The 22,831-nt window shown below is 30.9% G+C and overlaps 5 protein-coding genes and 1 long non-coding RNA gene across 7 annotated transcripts; 2 read left to right on the top strand and 4 right to left on the bottom strand.

Annotated features, from left to right (window-relative positions):
• Window positions 1-45: 45 nt before the first annotated feature.
• On the top strand, window positions 46-9,317 carry LOC133665955 (uncharacterized). Its single transcript, XR_009829436.1, has 2 exons — window positions 46-135; window positions 8,885-9,317. It is a non-coding gene; the product is annotated as an uncharacterized LOC133665955 (long non-coding RNA).
• On the bottom strand, window positions 681-1,511 carry LOC108001615 (uncharacterized protein KIAA1143 homolog). Its single transcript, XM_017062689.3, has 3 exons — window positions 1,292-1,511; window positions 972-1,104; window positions 681-898 (listed from the first exon to the last, which is right to left on the bottom strand). The coding sequence occupies exons 1-3, from the start codon at window positions 1,400-1,402 to the stop codon at window positions 729-731; spliced, it is 414 nt and encodes a 137-aa protein (XP_016918178.1). The 5' UTR covers window positions 1,403-1,511; the 3' UTR covers window positions 681-728.
• On the bottom strand, window positions 1,805-5,313 carry LOC108001610 (uncharacterized). 2 transcript variants are annotated; one of them, XM_017062682.3, is made up of 5 exons: window positions 4,743-5,313; window positions 4,272-4,382; window positions 3,874-4,104; window positions 3,528-3,788; window positions 1,805-3,445 (listed from the first exon to the last, which is right to left on the bottom strand). In XM_017062682.3, the coding sequence occupies exons 1-5, from the start codon at window positions 4,971-4,973 to the stop codon at window positions 2,267-2,269; spliced, it is 2,013 nt and encodes a 670-aa protein (XP_016918171.1). In that variant the 5' UTR covers window positions 4,974-5,313; the 3' UTR covers window positions 1,805-2,266. The 2 variants fall into 2 exon arrangements, with proteins under 2 accessions (XP_016918171.1, XP_016918172.1); XM_017062683.3 differs by having other exon boundaries at window positions 4,875-5,264.
• On the bottom strand, window positions 5,949-12,513 carry LOC108001614 (uncharacterized). The gene is made up of 5 exons (XM_062073490.1): window positions 12,220-12,513; window positions 11,066-11,721; window positions 8,844-9,138; window positions 6,989-7,506; window positions 5,949-6,541 (listed from the first exon to the last, which is right to left on the bottom strand). Exons 1-3 carry the CDS (start codon window positions 12,334-12,336, stop codon window positions 8,877-8,879), a joined length of 1,035 nt encoding a protein of 344 aa, XP_061929474.1. The 5' UTR covers window positions 12,337-12,513; the 3' UTR covers window positions 5,949-6,541; window positions 6,989-7,506; window positions 8,844-8,876.
• A 115-nt stretch (window positions 12,514-12,628) lies between these two features.
• LOC108001611 (uncharacterized) lies at window positions 12,629-15,852 on the bottom strand. The gene is made up of 2 exons (XM_017062686.3): window positions 15,618-15,852; window positions 12,629-14,691 (listed from the first exon to the last, which is right to left on the bottom strand). The coding sequence occupies exon 2, from the start codon at window positions 14,094-14,096 to the stop codon at window positions 12,777-12,779; it is 1,320 nt and encodes a 439-aa protein (XP_016918175.1). The 5' UTR covers window positions 14,097-14,691; window positions 15,618-15,852; the 3' UTR covers window positions 12,629-12,776.
• LOC108001612 (uncharacterized) lies at window positions 14,595-22,538 on the top strand. Its single transcript, XM_028668562.2, has 7 exons — window positions 14,595-14,720; window positions 15,634-15,775; window positions 17,262-17,426; window positions 19,065-19,194; window positions 19,264-19,477; window positions 21,812-21,947; window positions 22,196-22,538. Exons 1-7 carry the CDS (start codon window positions 14,712-14,714, stop codon window positions 22,432-22,434), a joined length of 1,035 nt encoding a protein of 344 aa, XP_028524363.2. The 5' UTR covers window positions 14,595-14,711; the 3' UTR covers window positions 22,435-22,538.
• The last annotated feature ends 293 nt before the right edge of the window (window positions 22,539-22,831 follow it).

Here is a 22,831-nt window from a genome sequence, read left to right as displayed (position 1 = left end):
TACACGTGCACATCCAATGAGAGGCTCTCTCAAGAATAAGGACAATCTGCAATTGCAACAATGTATAGTAATAGGGTTGACTAACAAGTCCCCGCCCTTTTCTGTAGATTTCTTCATGAGACACCCCTGATACGAGTAAGAATATTTAAAAATTTATTTTATCATTTTTATAAATTTAGTTATATAAAATATATTTATGTGTGTGTGCGTGTGATTAATATTTATTTATATTTAATATATATATATATATATATATATATATATATATATATATATATTATATATATATACATATATGTATCAAAATGATGTGATTTTTTTATAATAAATTTTATTTTGTTTGCAACTATTTTTATAATATTAGAAAAAATCATTTAATTTATATATATAATTAAATATATAATTTTAATTCTTTTATAAAGAGATATTTTTATTAGAATTTTTATTATATTTATAAAATTATTATATATTTATAAAATTAATTATATTTAATTTGTTAACATTATTATTTATATTTTAAATATAAATTTTTGTTGAATACATAAATGTATTTTATGTAATTTTGTTGTAAATAATATTTATATTATATTACATTAATTATTATATATTATAAAGTTTATAATATATGTATTAAAAATATATTTGAAATATTTTTCAGAATACATATAATAAGCTTCATCTTATATTTTATATATTTTAATTATAAAAATATTTAATATACATAAATATTATAAATTATCATCATCATTTTCATTGAAAGATAATATAACTTTTTCTTGTTTTGTTTTTTTTATTTTCTTTTTTACTGGTTTATCTGCTGTTTCTAATTCTGCTTCTGTTATTTTATTTTTTCTAAATATAATTCGTTTAGATAAATCTGCAGGAGCATTAGCCTCTTCTACAATATAATATTGATATATAATTTATCTTTTATTATTCAGTATTAAAAGTAAAAGTTATGAAACTTATACCTTCTTCTTTTTTTTTCTTATATGTCTCTGCTTGCTTTGCAGTTAAATGTTCAGAATTTAATACAACTACAACAGGTTTCTCTTCTTCACGTTCTTCTTCATCATTATCTGAATCTTGTGGTAATATTTCTCTCTGTTTTAAGACATCATTTAAATAATTGTTTATGCTGATTACAAACAAGCACTTATTATAATATTTAATGATTTAATGATAAATATTTTTAATTATAATACATAATTATTAATATATAATTACGTTATAGTTAATAATTTTAGAATTGAATAATTAATGTATAATGAATAATAATAAAATATAATACCTTTGTATCGATTGTAGGTCCTTCCTTATATCCGATTTGTTCTTTTAATTCGCGTAAAAATTTTGGTTCATTCGGTTTAATATATGAAACATTATGTTTTTTTCTAGACATTATATTGTCTTCCTGTTAATTTTTGAAAATATAACCTATCTTAAGGATATCACTAAATAGTATTATATATAGGCATAAACGCATATTCTACATAGATTGGAAAGTAAGATTTATCTAGTAAAATTTACTAGTATATTGATCTTGTTTGGTTGGTAGGAAGGAAAAAATAGGAATTTTTACGCAAATTGATTTCAATCACAAATTAATATTTATATAATTAAGTAAGAAAATGTTAAAAAAAAATTGAAAATTTTAACCTAATTTAAAATATATTTAATATTATATAATATTTAAAAATCTAAAAATTCAAATATGTTTATTTTATGATTATATATGTTTCTGTTTGTTAATTATATTGTTGTTGTTTCATGGAATTATATAATAATATCAAATTCGAAATAATATGCTTTGATAATTTATTAATTTCGTGATAACGATAATAATACTATTAACGTTTTTCACAGTTTACAACTGTTTTTAACCAATCATATAATCAACTATCGATAAAAATTTAAAAAAGATTTAAAAAGCGCCATGAACATTTATATATCTATTATCCTTTATCATATTGTCCTGAAATATTAGTAAAAAACCATTCGTTGGTCAAATGATAATTTAGTTAACCAAAATTATAACGTATTGAATCGTATATGTCCCAAAAAGTTTCAAAAACGATGGTCCATTCCTTTATCGTTCAATGAGAATATAATAATGTCACGATATAAAGCTGAATATAAAGATTTAAATGCGAACAAGTCCTATATACGATATACGTTAAATACATCGTCGTCATCCAGAACTTGATACATATAATAATTACATGAGTATCTTTATTAGAATACAATTTTCAATGAAAAGAATGATTTACAGACGCGTTATTTCAGAATTATTTAGTGCCCTTAATTTCCCATCCGAATGGCTAGATCGACGATGTCGAATTTGAGTATGCGTACTAATAATATATCCACCTTCCTCTTGTCGATTGTGTTTCTCCACTTGAATAACTGGCATACATCGTGGAGCTGGCCCATCTAAACATTCACAGCTCAAACTGGCATCTAACTCGCCTTGATATGGTGGCGGTATTAACAAACTTTCGGTAGATTTAGTTGGCTGAAAGTGTCTGCTAGAACTGCCCGAATATGTAGTACCACTACTTGTTCGTCTTTGAACAGTACCAGTTGGCGTTTTCGCTCGTCCATGCGCATTCTTTCCTGGCCTTTCGGCGCTATGCGTTTTTATAGTAGCCGTATCCAAATAACCATATCCGAAACCGTAACCACCGAACGCCTTGGTAGTCAGATTATCCCAGGATTTTGGTTTGGCATATTGAAGGCACGGTGGTGGTCGTTGATGTACGTTTGGATCCCAATAAAGAGTATCCGTGCTTAGGCTCGTTGAGCAAGAGGCTACGCTTTCAGCTGCGGTCGAAATATCGCTGCTGGTAACAGAATGTAAACTATGTCCTGATGTACGCGAACAGTTATGTATACTATGTTGCTGTTGCTGTTGTGTCTGATTCGATTGTACATGATGATGCTGGACTTGTTGTTGTTGTTGTTGTTGTTGTTGTTGCTGTTGCTGCTGCTGTTGTTGTTGCTGCTGATGATGATTCTGTTCATTCTTCGCCCTTCTTTGTTTCTCTCGACGTCTACGACTAGGTACACAATTAGGATCACAGCATGGACTGGCTAAATCGTATGCGTCTAAACTGCCGCTATCTGATTGTTCTCTACGACGACTGGCGCTTGAAATACAAGCAACGCATAAACTATTTTGCGGAGGAGGGTGAAGAGGAAGTGGATTTTCACCACTACTAGATTGTTGTTGCTGTTGTTGACAAGATTTGTGCGATTTCGATTTGGCCGGTGTGCTATTCATCCCGTTTGCTTGATGATAACTATGTCGTGACGAAACAGTCATTCCTGATTCGCTTGACATCTTCGAGAGAAAATGATGATGATCGCTTCGTGAACGGGGAGGCCCTACTGTTACTAGACAAGCAGTATTTCGAGGAACTAGACATGGTCGTCCATCTGGAAACTATAAAACCATCCATTATTTTTTTTTTTTTTTTTTATTAAAATCTAAATAATCTGAAATATAAATAACGTTTTTAATGTACCACATTGTAAAATAACAAATGTTCCGTAGATGTAGCCGGTCGACAGCATTGAATTGTAGAAGAATTGAAACTTGACGATGGTGATGGCTGATTAGCGTTACTAGTAATTACACTATTAGGCGTTCTTTTACGGGCTGGCAGTGAATGGGTTTTCCATCGACCCATGAGAATAGATCGTTCCCTCTCACAGAGTCTTTCTAGCTCACCAAGGCGTGATTGTAGAGCACGTTGCAGTTCAATATAACGCATATGCAATTCCACCTGAAAAAAATCATCGATATTGTACATTCAAAGCTAAAACGATAAATTCAAATGGTTATCGGTCGTTGACCTTCTAGATATTTACTTTTCTTACACAATCTTCGAAAGATACAACCATTCGCATTCTAGTATCACAGTTTTTTATGAAATTGACTAATGTCTTATGATCCGCTCTGTCCATTTCGTGGCCGTTTATCGAAAGTATTACGTCACCCTCTCGCATACCTGCTTTGAACGCTGGTCCATCGTATTCCACGTAATCAACATACGTGACCATCTCGATTTCCTGCTCTCGCTTGTAATGTATCCCATAACTCTGTCCAATTTCACGTGATTCGATTAAAAATTGTATTATATTTAAATCAAAGTTTACATTTTTTTTTTGAAATAATGGAAATTCTAAACAATAAATTACTGTGCTATTATAATTAAAGAAGATACATGCAGATGTTATTGCATGATATGGACGAACGAGCAGATTACCTGTAACGTGAAACCGTATGTGCCATTTTTCTTCTCAACGATAATGGTACGACGACGTCTGTCCTCATCCGCTCGTGTTACTCGATCTGACTTTGATCTTTCTAGCACAGCCTACAAAAAAGTACGATACTGGTAAGTACGTATGATAAACGGGAAACAAAGAAGCTTCTATTATCATTCTCTAACATTGCATTACTCCGTCTAATGGAACTTATTCGTTCCTATAAACTAAACAAATTTTCACTAAATCATCTACACCCTAAATAAAGCGTTGCAACGAAATTAACGTAACCCAAAACGTAGGATGCATTTTTGGAAATACTTGCGCGATAATCGGGATTAATTAAATAAAATGAACAGACATATATCTACCAACATGAAACGCAAAAACAAACGATAACAATGACAACAATAACAACAACAATAACAATAACAAAAAAAATAAGAATCAGATAATAAGATTCAACACACGTTGTGCAATCCACAGAATTTCCTTGACCACGAAAAACAACTCGAAATGGGCAACAAGAAACTGCTCGAGGAAGGCTGTTTCAGCAAATAAAAATCATTCTTTCGATACACGAGTCGATGTAATAACATTACACATTCCACGACACCACTCCATTCCTCCTCGTCGCTGTTCTCAACGCCGGCACGGTGTTGTTGCCCGGCCACCTCCGTATTCTGCGGCGAGTTGTTCATGATCCTTTGAAACGTAACACAAAGAAACAGGAGCGAACGAATCGAATTATCCCCGAAGAAATATTCTCTCTGCGCGGATTCGATCACCACCTGGGGGAGAGATCCTACGTGTGGCCGTGTCGTCGAGACGTGGTGCAAGCTAGGTATCAGGGCGTACGCGCGTTCTTATTCACTTTCGAGCGTCAGCTTCACTTTCACGTTTCTTCCTCTCATTGTGCTTACATTTCGACAGGCGACGCCAGCCAGCCAGCCAGGCCGCGAGGTTAACGTGCGTTTAGGCGCGATTATATATGTGCTCTTTTATTGTTATCTTCCTTCCCGGCTGGTGTCGCCGGTTCCCAATGCGCTTGCCCGACAATATCGGCTTACAACCCCGACCGTTCGGTGGTAAGCACTGAGGGTGGCGGAGGAAAGAGAGAGCACGCGCAGTCTCATCATCCAGTGATCCCTCCTCTCTCACGTTCACCCTTCGTTCCTTCCTTCCGTCACCTTTTGTCACCCACCTTCTTCTCCCTTCCCTTCGCCGATGTGGGACAGGAATAACTTCTCGCGTGCAATGTCCTTGCGGTTTGCCGATGATTTGTTTCCTCCAGGAATCGGTGTCAACGAACATCAAATCGGTATCAAGTTTTCTCTTTTCTTAATGGAACTTTCTTTCTTTTTACGTTTATTATGAACGTCTATTATGAATGGTGTCATGAAGTCGGTATTATACGCATACGTTTTTTTTAGTTTATTATATTGGAGATCGTTGAGGTTGTTAAAATATTTCTTCGAATGGCGATAATATAAAGGAAAGTACGCTATTTAAGAAAAATAATTTTTTTAAAAAGTAACTTTAGAAAGGTATGATATATGTAATACGTTAAAGTAAATACATTTAAATAAATGAAGAATAATGTATAATCAAAATCAAATACACGCGTCAATATTTTTTTAGTTTTTTTCTTTTCACTTAAATAATAATTTGTTAGATTTATTTGTTTGTTGGTAATTTATTTTTTATTATACATATGTAATCGGTTTTATATTATTAAACAGTATCGAAGAAATTCTTTCATTTTTAGGTCGTTTCGTTACATAGAGTATTGTGACATTTAGCAAAAGAATAATGAAAGAGAATGAAAACTGGTGCAAACAGGGAGAACATCCCACTCTTTCTTTTATGTTTCTCCACTATTTCCATTTCTGTACTTCGCCGAACTGTACCCCGAACACGACGAAAATAACATGTCGTGACGTCGTTGTCGTGGATTTCGATGTATTTTTATAAATATCTCGACGAGCAGAGAAATAAACTGCCTAATAAAGAAAGTAAGAATGAAAATGAAAACGAAGGAAAAGAATAAAAGAAACAATAAAGCAGAGAAAAAGAACGATCGAATCATTCACCGAATGAACTCGTTCACTATTTCTTCTTCTTTTTTTCCGTGCTTATTTCTTTCTCAACTTTTTTCGTTTCTTTTTCTTTCACTGTGACGATTTTCTCCACCGGTGAGGAAATTCTAACCTTCGGTTTTTGCAAAGGCGGCAGAGGTGGAGGCTTTGGTTTTGGAATTGGGACGTGTCTGCACATATTAATCATTACATATTTATTCATTACATGATCAGACATTTTTCTAGTGTATTTAAAATGAATCCTTCATTTCAACAAAATTCAAATTAAAAAAATCAGCATTCTTTTATAATTTGTTACTTGCTCGTTAGATAGAAAATAAAATACATATCTTTAAATACTCTACGAATGATTGATCGATTATTACTAAGCGTAGAAAAATGCATCGAAGAGTTTTATTAATTTTTATTTTAATTTTTAACAAAGAGAGATCTTTCGTATAAATGAGTTTTAAACGAACATACATTCTCGTTCGTTCGGTCTAATGCACTGTTGCATTATACGATCAAGTTATTTATTATAAGAAAGAAAGAAATGATCTTTTTGGATTCATGAATAAAGTTATGAGTAATAATAATTTTGTACATCTCTCGTGCAACAAAAAAGAACTTAATCTTACTTGATGGACATATGTATTTCTTGGAGTGATCTGTCCTGAGTAATATTGATCCAAATATTCGACTGTGTCCTCGGTTTAACGCAGAAACCTTTATCCACGCAACATTCCGCATGATCGCGTTCTTGCTGGGCCTGAAACTTCCTTTCCCAACATTCCTCCCATTTGCGTAAACGCTCCTTCTCCTCTTCCTCGCGCTTCTCTCTTTCTTCCCGCTCCTTTCTCTTTCTTTCCAATTCTTTCGCCACTTTCTTTGACTTGCGCTTCTTTTTTTCATCTCCCCGCTCCATTGTTTTTGCATTTTCCCCATTCTTGACATCTATCCTTTCCCAACACGGTTCACCAATCACCTCTTCCGGCCGTTTTAATTGCGAGAAAGTTTCCTCTTTAATTGCTGGTGTTATCTGTCTCGTTTTTCTATTCGGATCGAGGAGAACGTATAGAAATATCGCCTCCAATTGAAGAGTTATTAGTATGTTTTCAGTAAGAATCTTAATTAATGCATGATACGGGTTGATTAACTGAAAATTAAAAAGAAACATTAATGAGGAACGGATAAAATTGTGGATCGGATTTTTTTTTTTATTTATGCACGCCAATAATTAATCTCGAAGCTCGAGTGATCATTTTTGACGGGAACATTATTATACTAATAATAAATTATAGTAATTATTGATAATATTGATAATATAAAATTTGATAATAACATCCAAAATTTTTAAATGCCAATTTTATTTTAAGAATGTAATTTCAGTTAAAGATAAATAATTTCGATCGCGTTATTATATCAGTAATCCGAATGGTAAATTTTGATTTATATATTTTATGTGATAAATACAGTCTTTATCGCGTAAAAAAATAAAATTATATAATTAAACGTAAACTTATAAAGTCACCTATGACCAGTCGATATTAATTATTATTTAAAAGAAATTTTGTTTAATTACTGAGACAATGTGTAGTATTTTTTGATTTTTGTTATGTATTTCTGTTGAGCTTATCATATTAATGGAAAATTTTGTGGTTGGAAGTATGGTTGGAACTATGGAAATACGAAATGAACATAGTCAAATATCAAAACAAAAACCAGAGTGATTTATTAAAAGATTTATTAAAAGATAATTTCATTTAAAATTCTTCGTGATAGATTTATTAAAATTATTATGATTTATTATACTATTTATAAATGAAAATAAATTGTATTCTAGTTTTCTAACTTCTTTCAATTTTGACAATATCTCTCTGCTTCTTTTTGCAGTTTTGTTTTATCATTAGAACAAGATTTTAATCGAAAGGAATAATTTTATTTTTCGAAATATAAAAAAATTAATATAAATTATTTAGCGACGTTGAGCCTGTATCTTTCAAATTCAAAATGCAGAATAAATAATACTAGAACGACTTTTACGCGTTGTGAAACACAATTCAATTCAAATCTAATTATATTCCATTGCTGACATTTTCATATTATCATTCTAGCAGAATAGAATTGCATTTGATTGAAAGAAATGTTAAAATATAATTTGAATGCATTAATGGTACCATTAATTTTTTTCATGAATGGATGAGTAAAGATCATATAAAGGTCAATTTTATTTAGACATTTTTTTAAATGGAATTATACGTATATTTTTTAATGTATCAATCGATACAATTCGATATATACATTTAAAAATCATTGGCTTAACAAATATTTCAATTTGAATAAATTTGAAATATTAATTATAATAAAATTGAAATTCAAGATTCTTCCGATTCAAACTGTCCTTCATTGATAAAATTGAATAAATATTGTCAAATTGAAAAAAGTCACTAAATTAGATAACAATCATTATTTACTCAAGAAATAATTACTTACTTGTTACGCATTTTCCTTGAAAAATATCTTCTTTCATTTAGATTTACAACAATTGCAACTATAATCCTTCACGGGACATCCACATTTTTTCACGGTTTCTTTACTAATCAGATCGGAAAACTTTTTCGGCGTGGAAGCACCGCAACAAGGTGGACAAGGAGGTGGTTCCGCACATGGAGTGCATTTTCCTTCTTGACGAGCTGCTTCGCGTATCGCAGCGAAAGTTTGATCAGTCGAACAGGGACACGTCTGTTGCTCTTTTCGTCGTGCTTTTGGTGAGCATGGACACTGTTTTCTGAAAATGAATAAAGAATATCGCTGAGAGGATACTTTTTTGATGATGGATGACGTCGAAGAATAAGTCGTTATATATCGAAAAGGAATCGAACAATATTTTTTGAATTAGCTAGTATCGATTTGTAATATTGTATTATTATATAATACGTTACATATTTAATAAAAATTTTAACAAGATTGATATTGCATTTAAAATAAGTACATACATCAAATTAGCTCTTATACACTGTTAAAATAACAAGTGGAGAAACAATTCAAAGTGCAATATTTTATAATTTCACCAGATGGCAGCAGAAGTCGAAATATCGGATGTACAGCAACTCGCAAAAATATTTAGACACTTATATGGACTGAGTCATACTTGTTTCTTTCGATAGAATATATTCATTGTACTTTGCAAATTTAACTTTTAAGAAATAATTTTAAAATTAACTTATTAAAAAGTGCTATTTTTAATTACTTTACTACAAATTTTTAGTATCCTTTCTATAATACGAAAAATAATTGTAATTACATCTTACTTTTAATATTATTTTATCGTATCAAGTTAATTAAATAAGTTGAACATATTTGTAAAGTACAATAAATAATCTATCGAATGAAACAAATTTGAATTTCATTTCTTCGTATAATTAATAAAGATATAGCTTGTTAAAGTTAAGCATATGTTTATGTCTAAATATTTTTGGGAGTCATTATACTTCTTTAACTATAGCGGGCGTTAAAATTCTCTATAATTGTTTAAAGTAACAGATATAGTTGTTATCAAAACACTTATATTTAATGAAAATAGACGAACCTTGACTTTAATCAATATTTTAACATTAACACGTATGTTTAAATATACAATTATATATGTCTGTGAATATTTGAAAGTACGTTTGAAACTTGAAAGAACGAAACGTCACATTTAAAAGTTGAGACGTGAATCAAAATTCAAAAAATTATATCAAATTATCTTTAATGACAAGTGTATGTTTTCAAAAATTGCAAAAGCAATGATCGATTTCATGTGATATGAGAAATATTTTTGCAAGTAATCAAGTCAACGATCACTATCGAGTATGGCGATCACCTAGTAACCGTAATCGGCAATAACCTTATGAAACTACTCTCCTATAACACATATTGGGAATAGAAAGTTGAAAAAAAGATAGATTCTACGTTCATTGCAATCGAATACTAATGTGGTGACAACTAAAGTGGCGAGAAAAGCGTATCAATTTATAAAATTATTATATCTGAAGTACTCTGATTCTCTGAATAGTATTAGCGATAAAAAGTTGGAAAAAAGTAAACTTTATATCTATAATTTTGCATTAATTTAAATTCGAATGGTTAAAACAACGGAGAAACTAACTTCAAAGTTATTATTGCTAGAAGAATCACAAAAATGATAAAATGATATAAAAATATAAAAATTAGAAAAATCCGATTATACGAACGTAATTAATATGGAACAATAAATGATTAATTTTTCTGCTGCTCAAAGCAATTTTCTCTTCGTCTTTAAACTAAACTATCTATTTCACTCTTTAAATATCACGAAAGTGATATTTTATGTTCCTTTATGTACATATATCATTCATATCATATAGATTTGCGATTCAAATTTTTTTTTTTTCATATACCAATAAATGCATAAATTTCTTCGTAAATATATATTTATCTTCGATTATTTTCCACGAATCTTTATTCGAGAAACGAGACACGAAAAATTTCTTCACAAATAAATTTTGAAAAAGAATTAACAAAAAATATAAAAATACCCGTATAATAATGGAAGAATAGGCGTAAGAAAAAAAAAAAAAAGAAAATAAAAAATGCACGAAGTGATAAAACTGGTTGCGCAACCATAAACCAACGCTTACCTTCCAGTTTATGCGCTCTCTATATTCAACGTATATACATAAAAATATACATACCCTTGACGCGAGGCGCAGCAAGGTCGTGGACCGTAATCGGGTTGTTTAGGTAACGGAGGACACGAGTTCGTTTGCACGATCGGTGTCGCACAACAGGTTCTTCCTACCGTCTCACCACTTCCATCGCACTTCTTTGTGCAGGTACATTTAACAGGGGCCGGTGTGTAACACTCGGAGGGTATTTTTTTGCATTGAAAAACAGGACTGTCATCCGCCCCCTTGAAAAGATACGGTTTCCTATTGTGCGGTATTTGAAACTGGGTGATGATCTTCTTGCCGAAACAGGAAGCTCTTATGTAAACTGTCACGGATCCAACGCATTGTCCGGTCGTTGTTGTGATTTTAAACGTGTCCTTGATCGTTTGACAAGGATTAGGTATTTTGAACACCTGTTGGCTCAACACGGCGTTTATTATCGCTTTCGCCTCGATCTGGTACGAACCGATCAACATTACGTCCGGTAACACTCCAGGTGGCAATTTTTTGTAGACGGAGAGTTTTATGGGGAAGGTGGTCAAAGGTCTTTGAAGAACTATCGACGGCAAAGCGAACAAGCAGGATTTACCCTTCTTGAAAACTTGCGTGTCGCCCTCGATACAACCGCAGCCGTCTGTTAAAGCTTCTTGGCAAATGTCGATTGGGGGTAAACTGAGAATCTGTGGATTGACATTTTTGAAAAGCGTGATTATAACAAGTATTTTGTAAACTGGAAGTAATAATGCAATTGTTAAATTGTTATTGAGATTACAATAATATAATAATATATCTCGTGTGGGATAATATCGATTGGTAGACGAAATTTTAATTTTCCTTTGCTGTATGTAACGAGAAATTATAAAGTTATAAGTAAAGTTATTTATTTATAAATATCAACACGTATTGAACAATTTAACCTGTGTAGAGGATTGCCACGGTATATACATCCTGAATTACTTTTTAAATAATATTATTGGATAAATTTTCTTAAGTGACGATCATTTTTGTATTTATTTAATGCAAAAATTGTCACAACGAACGGAGAAAAGGAGAAACGTGTAAGATGTTTATGCGAAGAGGTTATACGGTTTGGAAAAATGTACGTAACTTGTCGAATATAATTCATAATGATACATGATAATCTATAAATTATCGAATTTAATATAATTTTAAATTACTTGAAATGAAACACACGTGGAGGCTGGTAATAATTCTTCTTGCATAGCTCTGATCACAGGAATTTTAACTTTGTCGACCAGAAACTCAATCAAGAATAATTCCTGTTCATCAGCCATTTTGAGTTACACATTACGATATTTACAAGATTTTAAAACATATTTGTTCAATTTTTAAAAAGATTATTTAACAAATCTTATTATCTTTTAACCCTCAATTTAGATATTCCCATTGAGTCGTGCGATTTCAAAAATTTCAAAGTTCAAAATCTGCTAACAATCCGGACAAGGGGGCGCTCAATTCGAACAATCTCTATTTCATTCTACAAGAGGGAGGGGGGAGGGAAAAAAAAAAGAAAAAAAAAAGAAAAAAAAAGTACTAGATCACTAGAACTTTCAAATAATTAAATTCAATTTCAACAATCATTTTAATAATTCGATCAATAAATCAATATAGATATAAATATAAAATACAAATATACACGCAACAATGAGATCAATATCATTCATCGGAAATCCAATCGAAGGAAAAGAAATTTCTTAAAACGATCCACACCTATTCACTTCTTCTTCTTCTCCTTCTTCTCCTTCGGCTTCGCCTTCTTTTTCACCTTCTTCTCTTCCGTCTGCATCTCCCTCGTCTCGCATCTGATCGGGGGCCCCCTTTCCGGCCCTTTCGGCGTCTTCATCTCCAATTGTATGTCAGACTTCTCCCCAACCCCGACGATCCCTTTCTTCCCGATTCGGAGCACGAACACGTCGTGATCGGGATCGGACGTATCCGGGCCAGGGGCATCCGATTCGGCCGCCACGGTGACCGTCGGCTTCTTGTCCTGGCCGGTGTCCAGGATCCCGGACACCTTCAGAACGACCGCCTTCCCGCACGGTTGAACAGGCCCGCGACTCGATTGTATCAGGCCCGTCTTGTGCACGTCCGCGCAAGTTTCAGGCTTCGACCGGGACGCCGTCAGCAAGCCGCTCGGGGGCTTCGATTCCATCCCCTTCCGGCTCACGTTCGGCTTCAACGTCGCCCCCGTCGGGTCCCCGCAAGGTGTGCAAGGGTGTTGCTCCTTGATGCAAACGCGGCAAGGCGGGCCGTTTTTCAACAGCTCGTCCTTCGAATCCCTGCAAACGTCCATGATCTGGGAATCGATGATACGACACTTGTAGGCCACCGATTTCTCGTTGCACTCGTCGCCTTTGAAGATGTACGAGGAGACTGTTCGTTCCGGTGGCGCCTCGAACTCGGTGACGATCGTTTGCCCGAACGCGGATACCCTGACGTACATGCACACGGCCCCGATCACGTTGTCGTTGTAGATCAGGGGCACCTCGCCCTCGAACACTTTGGGCGGTGGCGCCATTTTGTGCCAGCATTGAAGCATTTCTTTCCTCAACGCGGCGAAATGTTTGGTAAGGTCCAACTCCCCGCTACCCACAAGCACGTCCGGTTTCACACCCTCCGGCATTTTCTTCTGCACGCATACCTTGATGATCAGGTCGAAGAGTTTGTTGATCACGTTGTACTGATCGATGGCGAACATCACGGAACGACCGGAAAAGAAATACTCGATGTCGTCCGCTATCCCCGCTTGGGGGTGGAACATCGGGTCCACCGGGGTTATCTCGATACCCTCCCTCCCGGTGAAATTGAGAAACTCGACGGATATCGTGGTTGGGACAAAGAACATTTGATTGAGTTTCGCTAAACGCTCACTGGTCATGTGGTGAATGAAGAATTCCAACAGGAAGAGGTATTGCTCCTTGTTTTCGAACGCGATCACTTCACGGCTACCGAACTCCGGTATCGCCACCACGTCCGTTTTCTCCTTGATTTCTTTCGAGGCCTTCTTGTTCGAACCACGTTGACCACGCTCCATTAATGCAACCTGTTGTTCGGCTCGATGGCGACATCAGAATTCTTTGAAAACGAGGGATAAAATACGTGATTTACGTAAAATTTCCATCGATTAAAAATGATTTCGATTAACACTTCGAATTTTTTTGGAATCCTGACAATTAGGTTAAAGGTAGTTCCGTGATGTTTGCCATAGGATTCGATTTCGCCCGCAAGATCGATCGGGTTATCGATTAGTCGTGGCGGTTACACGCGAGAACCTTGGAGAACTGGTTTCGATCTCTCCCTCCTGCAAACTCCCTCGTTCAAACTTTCGATTGATCAAGCGTTGCGAGATGATGCGGTGACGAGAAGTCGAAACCGGAACGGGGGGGAGGAGGAGCAGCTATTCCCTCGTTCACGTTTCGCGCGTCTAAACAACGATGTCATCTCGATACAATCGAGATATGGTTATCTTTATCTATACGCGATGACAGGCCAAATTCCTTCTAGTTCTTGTAAAACTTCAGTGAATAATCGTCTCGATTATGTCATTTATACATCCGTATAAATTTAATCGGTAATTTTATTCCAGTAAATTTTCCACGTGCGAAACGATTCTTTTTTTTCTTCTTTTTCTAAATTCAATTACGTGAAAATGTTTATGGTACGATGATATGTACACACACACACGTGTATATATATGTATATATATATATACACATATGCATATGTATATATATTATGCTCGTATATATAGCCTTTGATCATCGAAATTAGTTTTAAAATTTCTATTTCTTTTTCGATTATTAAAGAATTGAAATATACGATGCGATATATGATGGCAAAGTTCAATAATAAATAATAAGCTTTTTACGTTGCTAAGACGTTCGTACACGAAAATTTTAACGAAAAGAATAATTTTAACGTATAACCTCTTCGATCCTTTCGAAACAAAACGTTTTCTTTTGAAAAATGAACGCAATGATATAATACGATAAAATGAATTTAAAAAAAAAATGAGCTTTATTATAATATCAGATAATTATATTGTAATATTAGAATATTAGAATATATAATATTAGAAACTTTATTAATAACGTATCCTATCGCTCTCGTATAAATTATCTCGAGATGTGTTATCTCAATAATCTCGAAAGAGTTATAACTTTACACGAAAAATTTGAATCATGCTTAAATAAAAAAATTAAACCGTCCATTAATTCATCAATAATTCTCGTTAAGATATTAAACATCGTTAATTCGAAGGAAACACATTTCTGTTAAACTCTATATTTTCAACTTACTTTTCTTTCCAACTTTCATTAATAATTCATCAACATAGATATTCATAACTATCTTTGCTTATAATTAATGATCGGCACAAGTTAAATGCAAGATAATAACGAATTAATTATTACGTGCACACGATCGTTATCGCTTGATATAATCCAAGCCCAAAGACAATTTGTAATTTATGACAAGTAATGTTCTAGATATAAATTTTTACAACTAATTCGATGGCCAACGACTTCGTAAAATCGTAAAATTACTTTATAATCACCCTGTCACGTTTCTAGTTTCCTGAGCCACCGCCTCTCGATTATTATCTAACCGATGTTTCGCCAACATTGAAATCTGATGGAATATTTTACCATGGAAAACCGTCCATGTCCCATAAATGCGTGGCTAAGCACCTCAAGCCGATCAAACGGACAATACGTAAGTGTAACGGTTTGAATAATGATTATCTTGTTCAAATATAAACGATAACTCTTCGAAGAACGACTACTTTGTTCGCTTTGGAATAAATGTTTTCACATTTATGGACTCGTGAAAAAAGGAAAAAATAACCAAAGAGAATTTATAAAATGTGCGATAAATTTAGGAAAAATTTTCTATGCGGAAAATTCATTAAAATTACGTAAATCGATTTGTTTAATACAATCTTAATTAGCTTTTGAAAACAAATATTAATGTTTAATAAATATTTTTAATACATTCATCGTTTATGTTTAAAATTCAATGTGCATGTGCTAATATTATGCACAGATATATATTTTTATGTTAATATTCATGAATAGATATGAAACGAAAATGAACTTTTCCACGATGTTCGAATTATCTTTGATTCGATCTTTTTTCAATCGTTAAATGATCTTTCATCAAAATTCTTCGTTTTGATATATATATATATATCATTATTAATTTTTCCAAACGCATTAAAAGTCCATTCGTTTGAAGAAACAACAAGTGATGTGTAATGGATTTTAAATTTTGAAAATAAACTCTTAAAATTCGATCCAAGTAAAAGATATCGAGATGTCCCAGATTTTTATAGCCAAACTTTGCATCATATAAATAAATACCTAATAAATCTAAATAGAAAATATTATATATATTAAGCATTCGCTTTTACCAAAATGCGAAACTTGCAGTTAGTGTGATGCAACGCAGAATTAGATCGATAACAATATTTACATTTCTGCTCATACTTATGCAAACTGTATTTCTGATAAACTGTTGATAAACGATTTCTTCGTCGCGAAATTTTTTAAAATTTATCTTCTAATCGCAAATCGATTCAAATAATTCCACTGTTATTAATTATGCGCATCAACTGGCAATGCTACATATACTTTTATATATTAGAAAATCTATGTTGACACTTTTTTAGAATAGAATATTAGAAGTCGAAATGCGTATCTCCATACTCTCGATTCATAAATAACCATAGCATATGGTTTGTCTAAAGTTTACTAATAAAAATAATAATTTTAAAACCGGTCACATTGCGTATCGTTGATAAATTCTTGCATTATTTATTTATTTCCATTACGTGTTTTTTTTTATTTATTTATTCAAACAATAAAAATTAATATCACGATAATCTCAGATCCTTTGTTTCTACTTCGTAATTCAATCGTGATTTAAAGGAAACTTTAAACAATCTGAGAAGCAATCTGTTTAAGTTTTCTCTTTTTTTATTTATATATATAGAATGTATATCTGTATCTCGAAAGATCAAAATTAATTAAAATTAATCATTAATAATACATATTATATAAATATTCCATTACATTACAAAGTGCAAATTACATGTTTATTCCGCATCGTTTAACCGATTCTTCTCCTGTTAGTGACAATAAAAAACTATGCCACAATTGAGTTAAGTCAATTGAATTAGAATATCGCGTAATTGTTACAGTCGACCCTCTAGCGCCTATACAGGAAGTGAATCCACGCGTTTTACAAGAATGGGTTAACAAGGATAAAATGTACGTGGATCATCCTACGAAAGATGATGGTCTCGTTTTCAGAACGCTTTGTTTTCTGCCGAAATCGGAGCTGATTTATCATCGAAAGCAAAAACGTTGGTATCATTTATTAATCAAATACTTATTGCTTATGAAAATTTGTATTTTTTAATTTAAATATTTTTAAATTAAATACTTGAAAATATGATAAGACATAAATTTTGTTAATTTTATGTCGTATTATTGTACGTTTTAATATAATTATATTATTTAAATGTGTTTACGAATAACGAATGCAAAAATTTTTAATTTTGTAAATTTTAATTCACACAGTGTCTGGTAATTGATTGTACAAGTGGGCAAAAAGTATGATTCTATTAAGTTGTCCCAATTTTTTTTTTTTTTCGTTATTTGAACACTTGGTTTTGGAGAAAATTTGAGAAATATACTGTTTGATTTCTAATTCCTAATTAACGTTCGGATATTCGGTTTTCTTCTGTTTCTAATATCACATGTTTTACATTTTTTTGCAAAATTTATTTGTATAATTTATTATTAAAACTACAAGTTTAAAATTAATTTATTAAAAATTAAAATTTGCAAAGTATATTTCTACAATTATTATATATCGAATAGAATGACTTGATAATTCTTTATAAAAAAATTGATTGTTTAAAGAATATTTGCAAATAAATAAAAAAAATATTTTAGAAAAATAAAATAATGAAATTTCTGGTAAAATGTATAATCTTTTACAAATGATAAAATATCATTGAAACGTATTATTCTGATCTGCTTTGATCATCAATTTAATAAAATGAAATCATAAAAATTCTAGAAAGATAGAATTAAGATTTCTTTGATAAAAAGAAGAAAAATTTTTTGATAATATTTAATTTAAAATCTATATATTTTTTCTATCAATAATCATATTTTCATTTCAATCACAAATATATTTGATTAAAAATTTTTAAATTCTATTTAAGCGAAAAAAATGTTTTTTTTTCTGATATATCTTCATATAGATTATTGGAATTAGACAGATGATAAATAGACATATCATATAAATATATGATATAATATAAAAATAATAGATAAAAATAACAAATAGAATTAAATAGATAATAACAATGTAGTAACAATAATACAATAATAGAAATATTAATAAATTTAGATTTCAGATATTGAAGTGAATTAGCATTGTATATATATATATATATATATATATATATAGAATGACTAATTTTTGACATTTATTAATTGAGATTAACTTTAATCGATAATGTATAAGAAAACATTTATATAAATATTGATTTGGAGATATTATTTTATTTCGATACGGATTTGCGACATTGTAAGATCCTCCTGGTTGTCTGGGATATTAATTGTTACCCACTTAAAGTATAATAGATCGACACATACCAGTCTGGCAATTTCGGCCAATCGAATATCGGCCAATCAAACGTAAAAAAATAATTTAACATCCGAGAAGCAATCAATGACGAAGTGAATCATAAACGACACTAATTCGTTAATGAGTCACGAGTGATTTGTAACCCAATTCCAACGAGTCGTTGGAAAAATTAATCTAATTGCTAATCATCGATCCATCAATGGCAATAAACCCTTTTCAATTCCCAATAAGAAATTGAAAGATAAATAAAAATTATTTAAATTTTCAATAAATAATTTCTAGAAAGTCCAATTTCTTTTCTAAATTTTAATTCATTCCAAATATCTTCTTCCCTGCACAGCTTTATTCTCCGTGTTTCCCCGATCGGTGCAATATGAATTATGGTACATACGTGAAAAGCAAATGAAAGAGCTTGAAAAACAGAAAGCACCCATCATACCATGCAATACTCAAAAAGAAGAAACGGTTAAGTAAGTGTTTTTGCCGTTATCTTTTCACAATTACAATAAAACGAATGATAAACGATATTTCTTATGCAGGAAGGATGAAGAACCGTGCAATCTATTAAAAGTGCCATTTTGGTGGAAAGATAAAACCGAAAAACCGAGCGGTATTCCTCCTCCAGTTGGAAATATAAACGACTACGCGTACGAGAAGTTTGATAAAAACCTTTTGCAAGACGTGAAAATTAGCGAAAAACTCGAGATAGATCATCCTAGCAAATATATACCGGGTGCAATTCATCGATTACAGGTATTATACTTTTTGAGTATAAGAATTGAGCATAGTATCGAGTTTCTCTTAACGTTGAGTGAGTAAAGTTACTTCTTTATTTCAAAAATTTCAAAAAAAAAAAAAGAAATTAAATCGTTAAAGCAATCTTAAACAGAAATATGATATGACACTTAATCAGGCATAATATTGTTTTTAAGTATTTGGACATTATTTAAATGAAACATTTGCAAATGATCATTAAAAGTAATATATTGCCTTGTCTGGCTAGATATTATTTGAAATAATTATGTATTCATTTATTTAAATAAATAAATAATATTATTCTTTAGATTGTTTCAGGTTATTTGGTTTTCAAATGTTAATAAGTTTATTTCATTTTAATTTTTTGTTTGAACAATTTCGAATAAGATATTTTTTGGATTGTTCTTAATATTTTTAATTTTGAAAAAATTAAATCTGAATAATAGTAAAATGTAATATTTTGATAAACGAAATATAAATTAATAAAACACTTACTGTTTTTAGACAAAAAGTATTAAATACAAATAACAAATGATTCTTATATATAATTCTAATTATATAATAATAGAAGTATTGTTTTTTAGAATATCAATATTTCATTCTTGTTTTACGAATAATTAACTTAAATTCATTGCTTAAATATCTAATCTATATCTATCTATAACATGTTTTGTAAGCAACAGAGATGCGTACTAACGTGTTTCAAATTATGGTTAAATGTATTTTTGTTTACGTGAATTGAGTGGAAAGTGTAAAATAGAGAAAGTGAAAATATACATGCATATAATATATCGCGTATAAGAATCTTGATTGATTTACCAAATTCTCTCAATTTTTACAATATTACTCTAATTTAAAAGAAAAAAATCATTATTTCATTGTTAAAACGAGATTAGAGGATATTGGAAAAATATATTTTTATTAATTTTATGAAAAAAATCAGTTGGAGTTACGTAAATTAAATCACCATGTTCAATTTTGTGTAATTTTATTTTGTTTAATTTATATTGAACAATGAAAGTACGATGACTGAGCGGAATGGAAGCTTCGATGGCGGAAAATTCGAAAGTGACCGATTGTTTTTTTTCGTTTGTAATTATTTTCATTGTTTAATGTCTAGGGAAAGTTAAAGTAGAAACTTTCAGACTTGTGGCTTGTGACCTCGAATTGAGAATCCTGGGAAAAACGTTTATGACATTAGCGATTCGCTATCGAGGCCATCTCAAAAAGAAAAACTTTATATTGCAGTTTAAAATTTTTTCAAAAATAGCTTTATTATTTTATTGTAAACCGTTTTTACAATATAATATATTTTTTTTTATTTTTAAATAGCACTACTTAATCACTAATTTACTTTAATCCGATTATTGATCTAGATTTCGCATATAAAATATAGCTTCAATAATCTAATCTTCACGTGTTGTAAACTTAACTCCGATCTAATTATATTCTATTTTCATGCAAACGTGTTTTGAATGAAACTAGTTAGAACATGTTCTGATTATTTTTCTTTTTTTCTTTTTCTTAACGACATATCGATTATATATAAGTATGAAAAAGAATGATAAACACGTAATTACATTTGCATAAATGTTTGAAATAACGTGCAAAAAATCAAACGTATTCAATTTTTCCTTGTTTCGTAAAAAATGAATAAAAATATATCTTTTTCAATGTTGTTTTAACGAGGAAAAAGTAAATCTTCTAAAATTTTATTTTATTTTTATTCTAACATTATTATTTATATCAAATTCAAATATATAAATCAAATCTTTTTTTTATTCAAATTTCTCCAAAAGAATTATCTTTGTCTATTTGATCTTTAAAACAAAAATAAAACAATTTAGTTAACTAGTTCATGGCGTTGTTAGCGTGAAAATAGCGCATCTGTAAAATTAAATATCCGGAATATCGTATCAAAATATTGTTTCTTCCCGTCTAGAATCGTCAGATGCACGAGTTTCATTTGCCACGCCACATAAAAGTTGCCTTTTTATTCGATGATTTGCAAGTAGCGAAAAATAAATCAATGAATCTACAAGTTAATTATTAAAATGAATATATTTTTTTATTCTTAATTTGAATTAAGAGGCGCGTATAAAAAGTATTTGACGAGACACACATACATAATAAACTATTGTACATGATCTATTCATTTCGCTACGTCATTGAGTATACAAAGTATCACATGCATTTTTCATATAATATTGTATCAAGGTTAACGCGATTACGCATTGAAACATGTATGTAGCACGAAAATGCAAATATATTGTCGGTTTAATTTTTTGCGCATGTATTTTTCGATTGAGGAAATGATTGAATTTTGAACAGGGTTCAGGCGACACAAGTATGATTGATACCTTGCATCAAGCAGATACCTTTAAAGTCGTTCTGAAAGAGCCCGAAACCTTAGCAGAAAGCCCACCTGTTGAAGAAGACGTTTGCTATTCTGAAAAACATCATATACGTGAGCATTTTACACTTCTTTTTTTCTTTTTTTTTTTTAACTAAAATCTTTAAAATCTTTTTTAAGATTTATCGAATAATTGATTTTTCACGTGTCTCTTTCAAAATTATCTATCTGAATCTTTTTTTTTTTATGTTTCTTAGAATTTTATAGAAATAATTATCAGGCTCTTAATATCTTTTTAATTTATTTTATCAAATGAGTTTATAATTGGAATCTTACAAATGATTTTAAAATTTGTTTTGTAGCAGTCGTATCGGATTATGATGAAGATAATGATAAGGATATTCGATGGTATCCTATACACGAAGATTTAGAATTACCAAAAACTGAACCTGAAAGGCAAGAGGAATTACGAAAATTAACCAAACCCTTTTTACACGATCTGCATACATGGTATTCAAAGAACAAACCAACGAAATTATTCACCCCTGTTAGACAAATTGGAAAGAAAGCAATGCCTGAAAGGCGCTTTTCTCATTTGTAACATTGTCCTTAGTATATTATTAAGATTAAAGATAAATAAATTGTTTATAAATTAATAAAGATAAATAAAATTGATAAAAATAAAATGAAAATTAATAAAAAATACTCACACGTTACATTTTTATTATATTATTCATTGAAAAAAAATAAATGCAGTAATATTGTGAAAAAGATTAAAACTATATACTATTATATATTATATATATATTAATTATATGTATAATTATATATATAATTGAATCAAAAAGAAATATTATCACATCTACTATCTTATAACAAATTAATAATACAATTATGAAACGTATTTCATAAATGCATCACAATTTTTTAATAACAATTATTGTCTAATTAATTGCTAATAAATATAAACATGTTATATTTCATACACGGATATATTA

Source organism: Apis cerana, linkage group LG1 (genome assembly GCF_029169275.1).
Source record: "Apis cerana isolate GH-2021 linkage group LG1, AcerK_1.0, whole genome shotgun sequence".
In the NCBI taxonomy this organism is placed as follows: Eukaryota; Metazoa; Arthropoda; class Insecta; order Hymenoptera; family Apidae; genus Apis; species Apis cerana.
The sequence above is the reverse complement of the archived record's forward strand: the minus strand, read 5'-3'. Positions and strand labels throughout refer to the sequence as shown.

Bases quoted from the DNA above. Each gene is read 5' to 3' on its own strand.
- LOC108001611 (XM_017062686.3), bottom strand. From the start codon at position 14,096: ATGGAGCGTGGTCAACGTGGTTCGAACAAGAAGGCCTCGAAAGAAATC.
- LOC108001612 (XM_028668562.2), top strand. The intron at 19,195-19,263 runs GTAAGTGTTTTT...TTTCTTATGCAG, and splicing joins CAAAAAGAAGAAACGGTTAA to GAAGGATGAAGAACCGTGCA. The intron at 21,948-22,195 runs GTGAGCATTTTA...TTTGTTTTGTAG, and splicing joins TTCTGAAAAACATCATATAC to CAGTCGTATCGGATTATGAT.
- LOC108001610 (XM_017062682.3), bottom strand. From the start codon at position 4,973: ATGAACAACTCGCCGCAGAATACGGAGGTGGCCGGGCAACAACACCGT. The intron at 4,105-4,271 runs GTAATCTGCTCG...GAAATTGGACAG, and splicing joins CATACGGTTTCACGTTACAG to AGTTATGGGATACATTACAA. The intron at 3,446-3,527 runs GTACATTAAAAA...ATGGTTTTATAG, and splicing joins ATTTGTTATTTTACAATGTG to TTTCCAGATGGACGACCATG.
- LOC108001614 (XM_062073490.1), bottom strand. From the start codon at position 12,336: ATGGCTGATGAACAGGAATTATTCTTGATTGAGTTTCTGGTCGACAAA. The intron at 11,722-12,219 runs GTAATTTAAAAT...GTCAATCCACAG, and splicing joins CCACGTGTGTTTCATTTCAA to ATTCTCAGTTTACCCCCAAT. The intron at 9,139-11,065 runs GTATGTATATTT...ATTCATTTTCAG, and splicing joins TGCTGCGCCTCGCGTCAAGG to AAAACAGTGTCCATGCTCAC.
- LOC108001615 (XM_017062689.3), bottom strand. From the start codon at position 1,402: ATGTCTAGAAAAAAACATAATGTTTCATATATTAAACCGAATGAACCA. The intron at 1,105-1,291 runs GTATTATATTTT...GTCTTAAAACAG, and splicing joins GACCTACAATCGATACAAAG to AGAGAAATATTACCACAAGA. The intron at 899-971 runs GTATAAGTTTCA...ATTATATTGTAG, and splicing joins TAAGAAAAAAAAAGAAGAAG to AAGAGGCTAATGCTCCTGCA.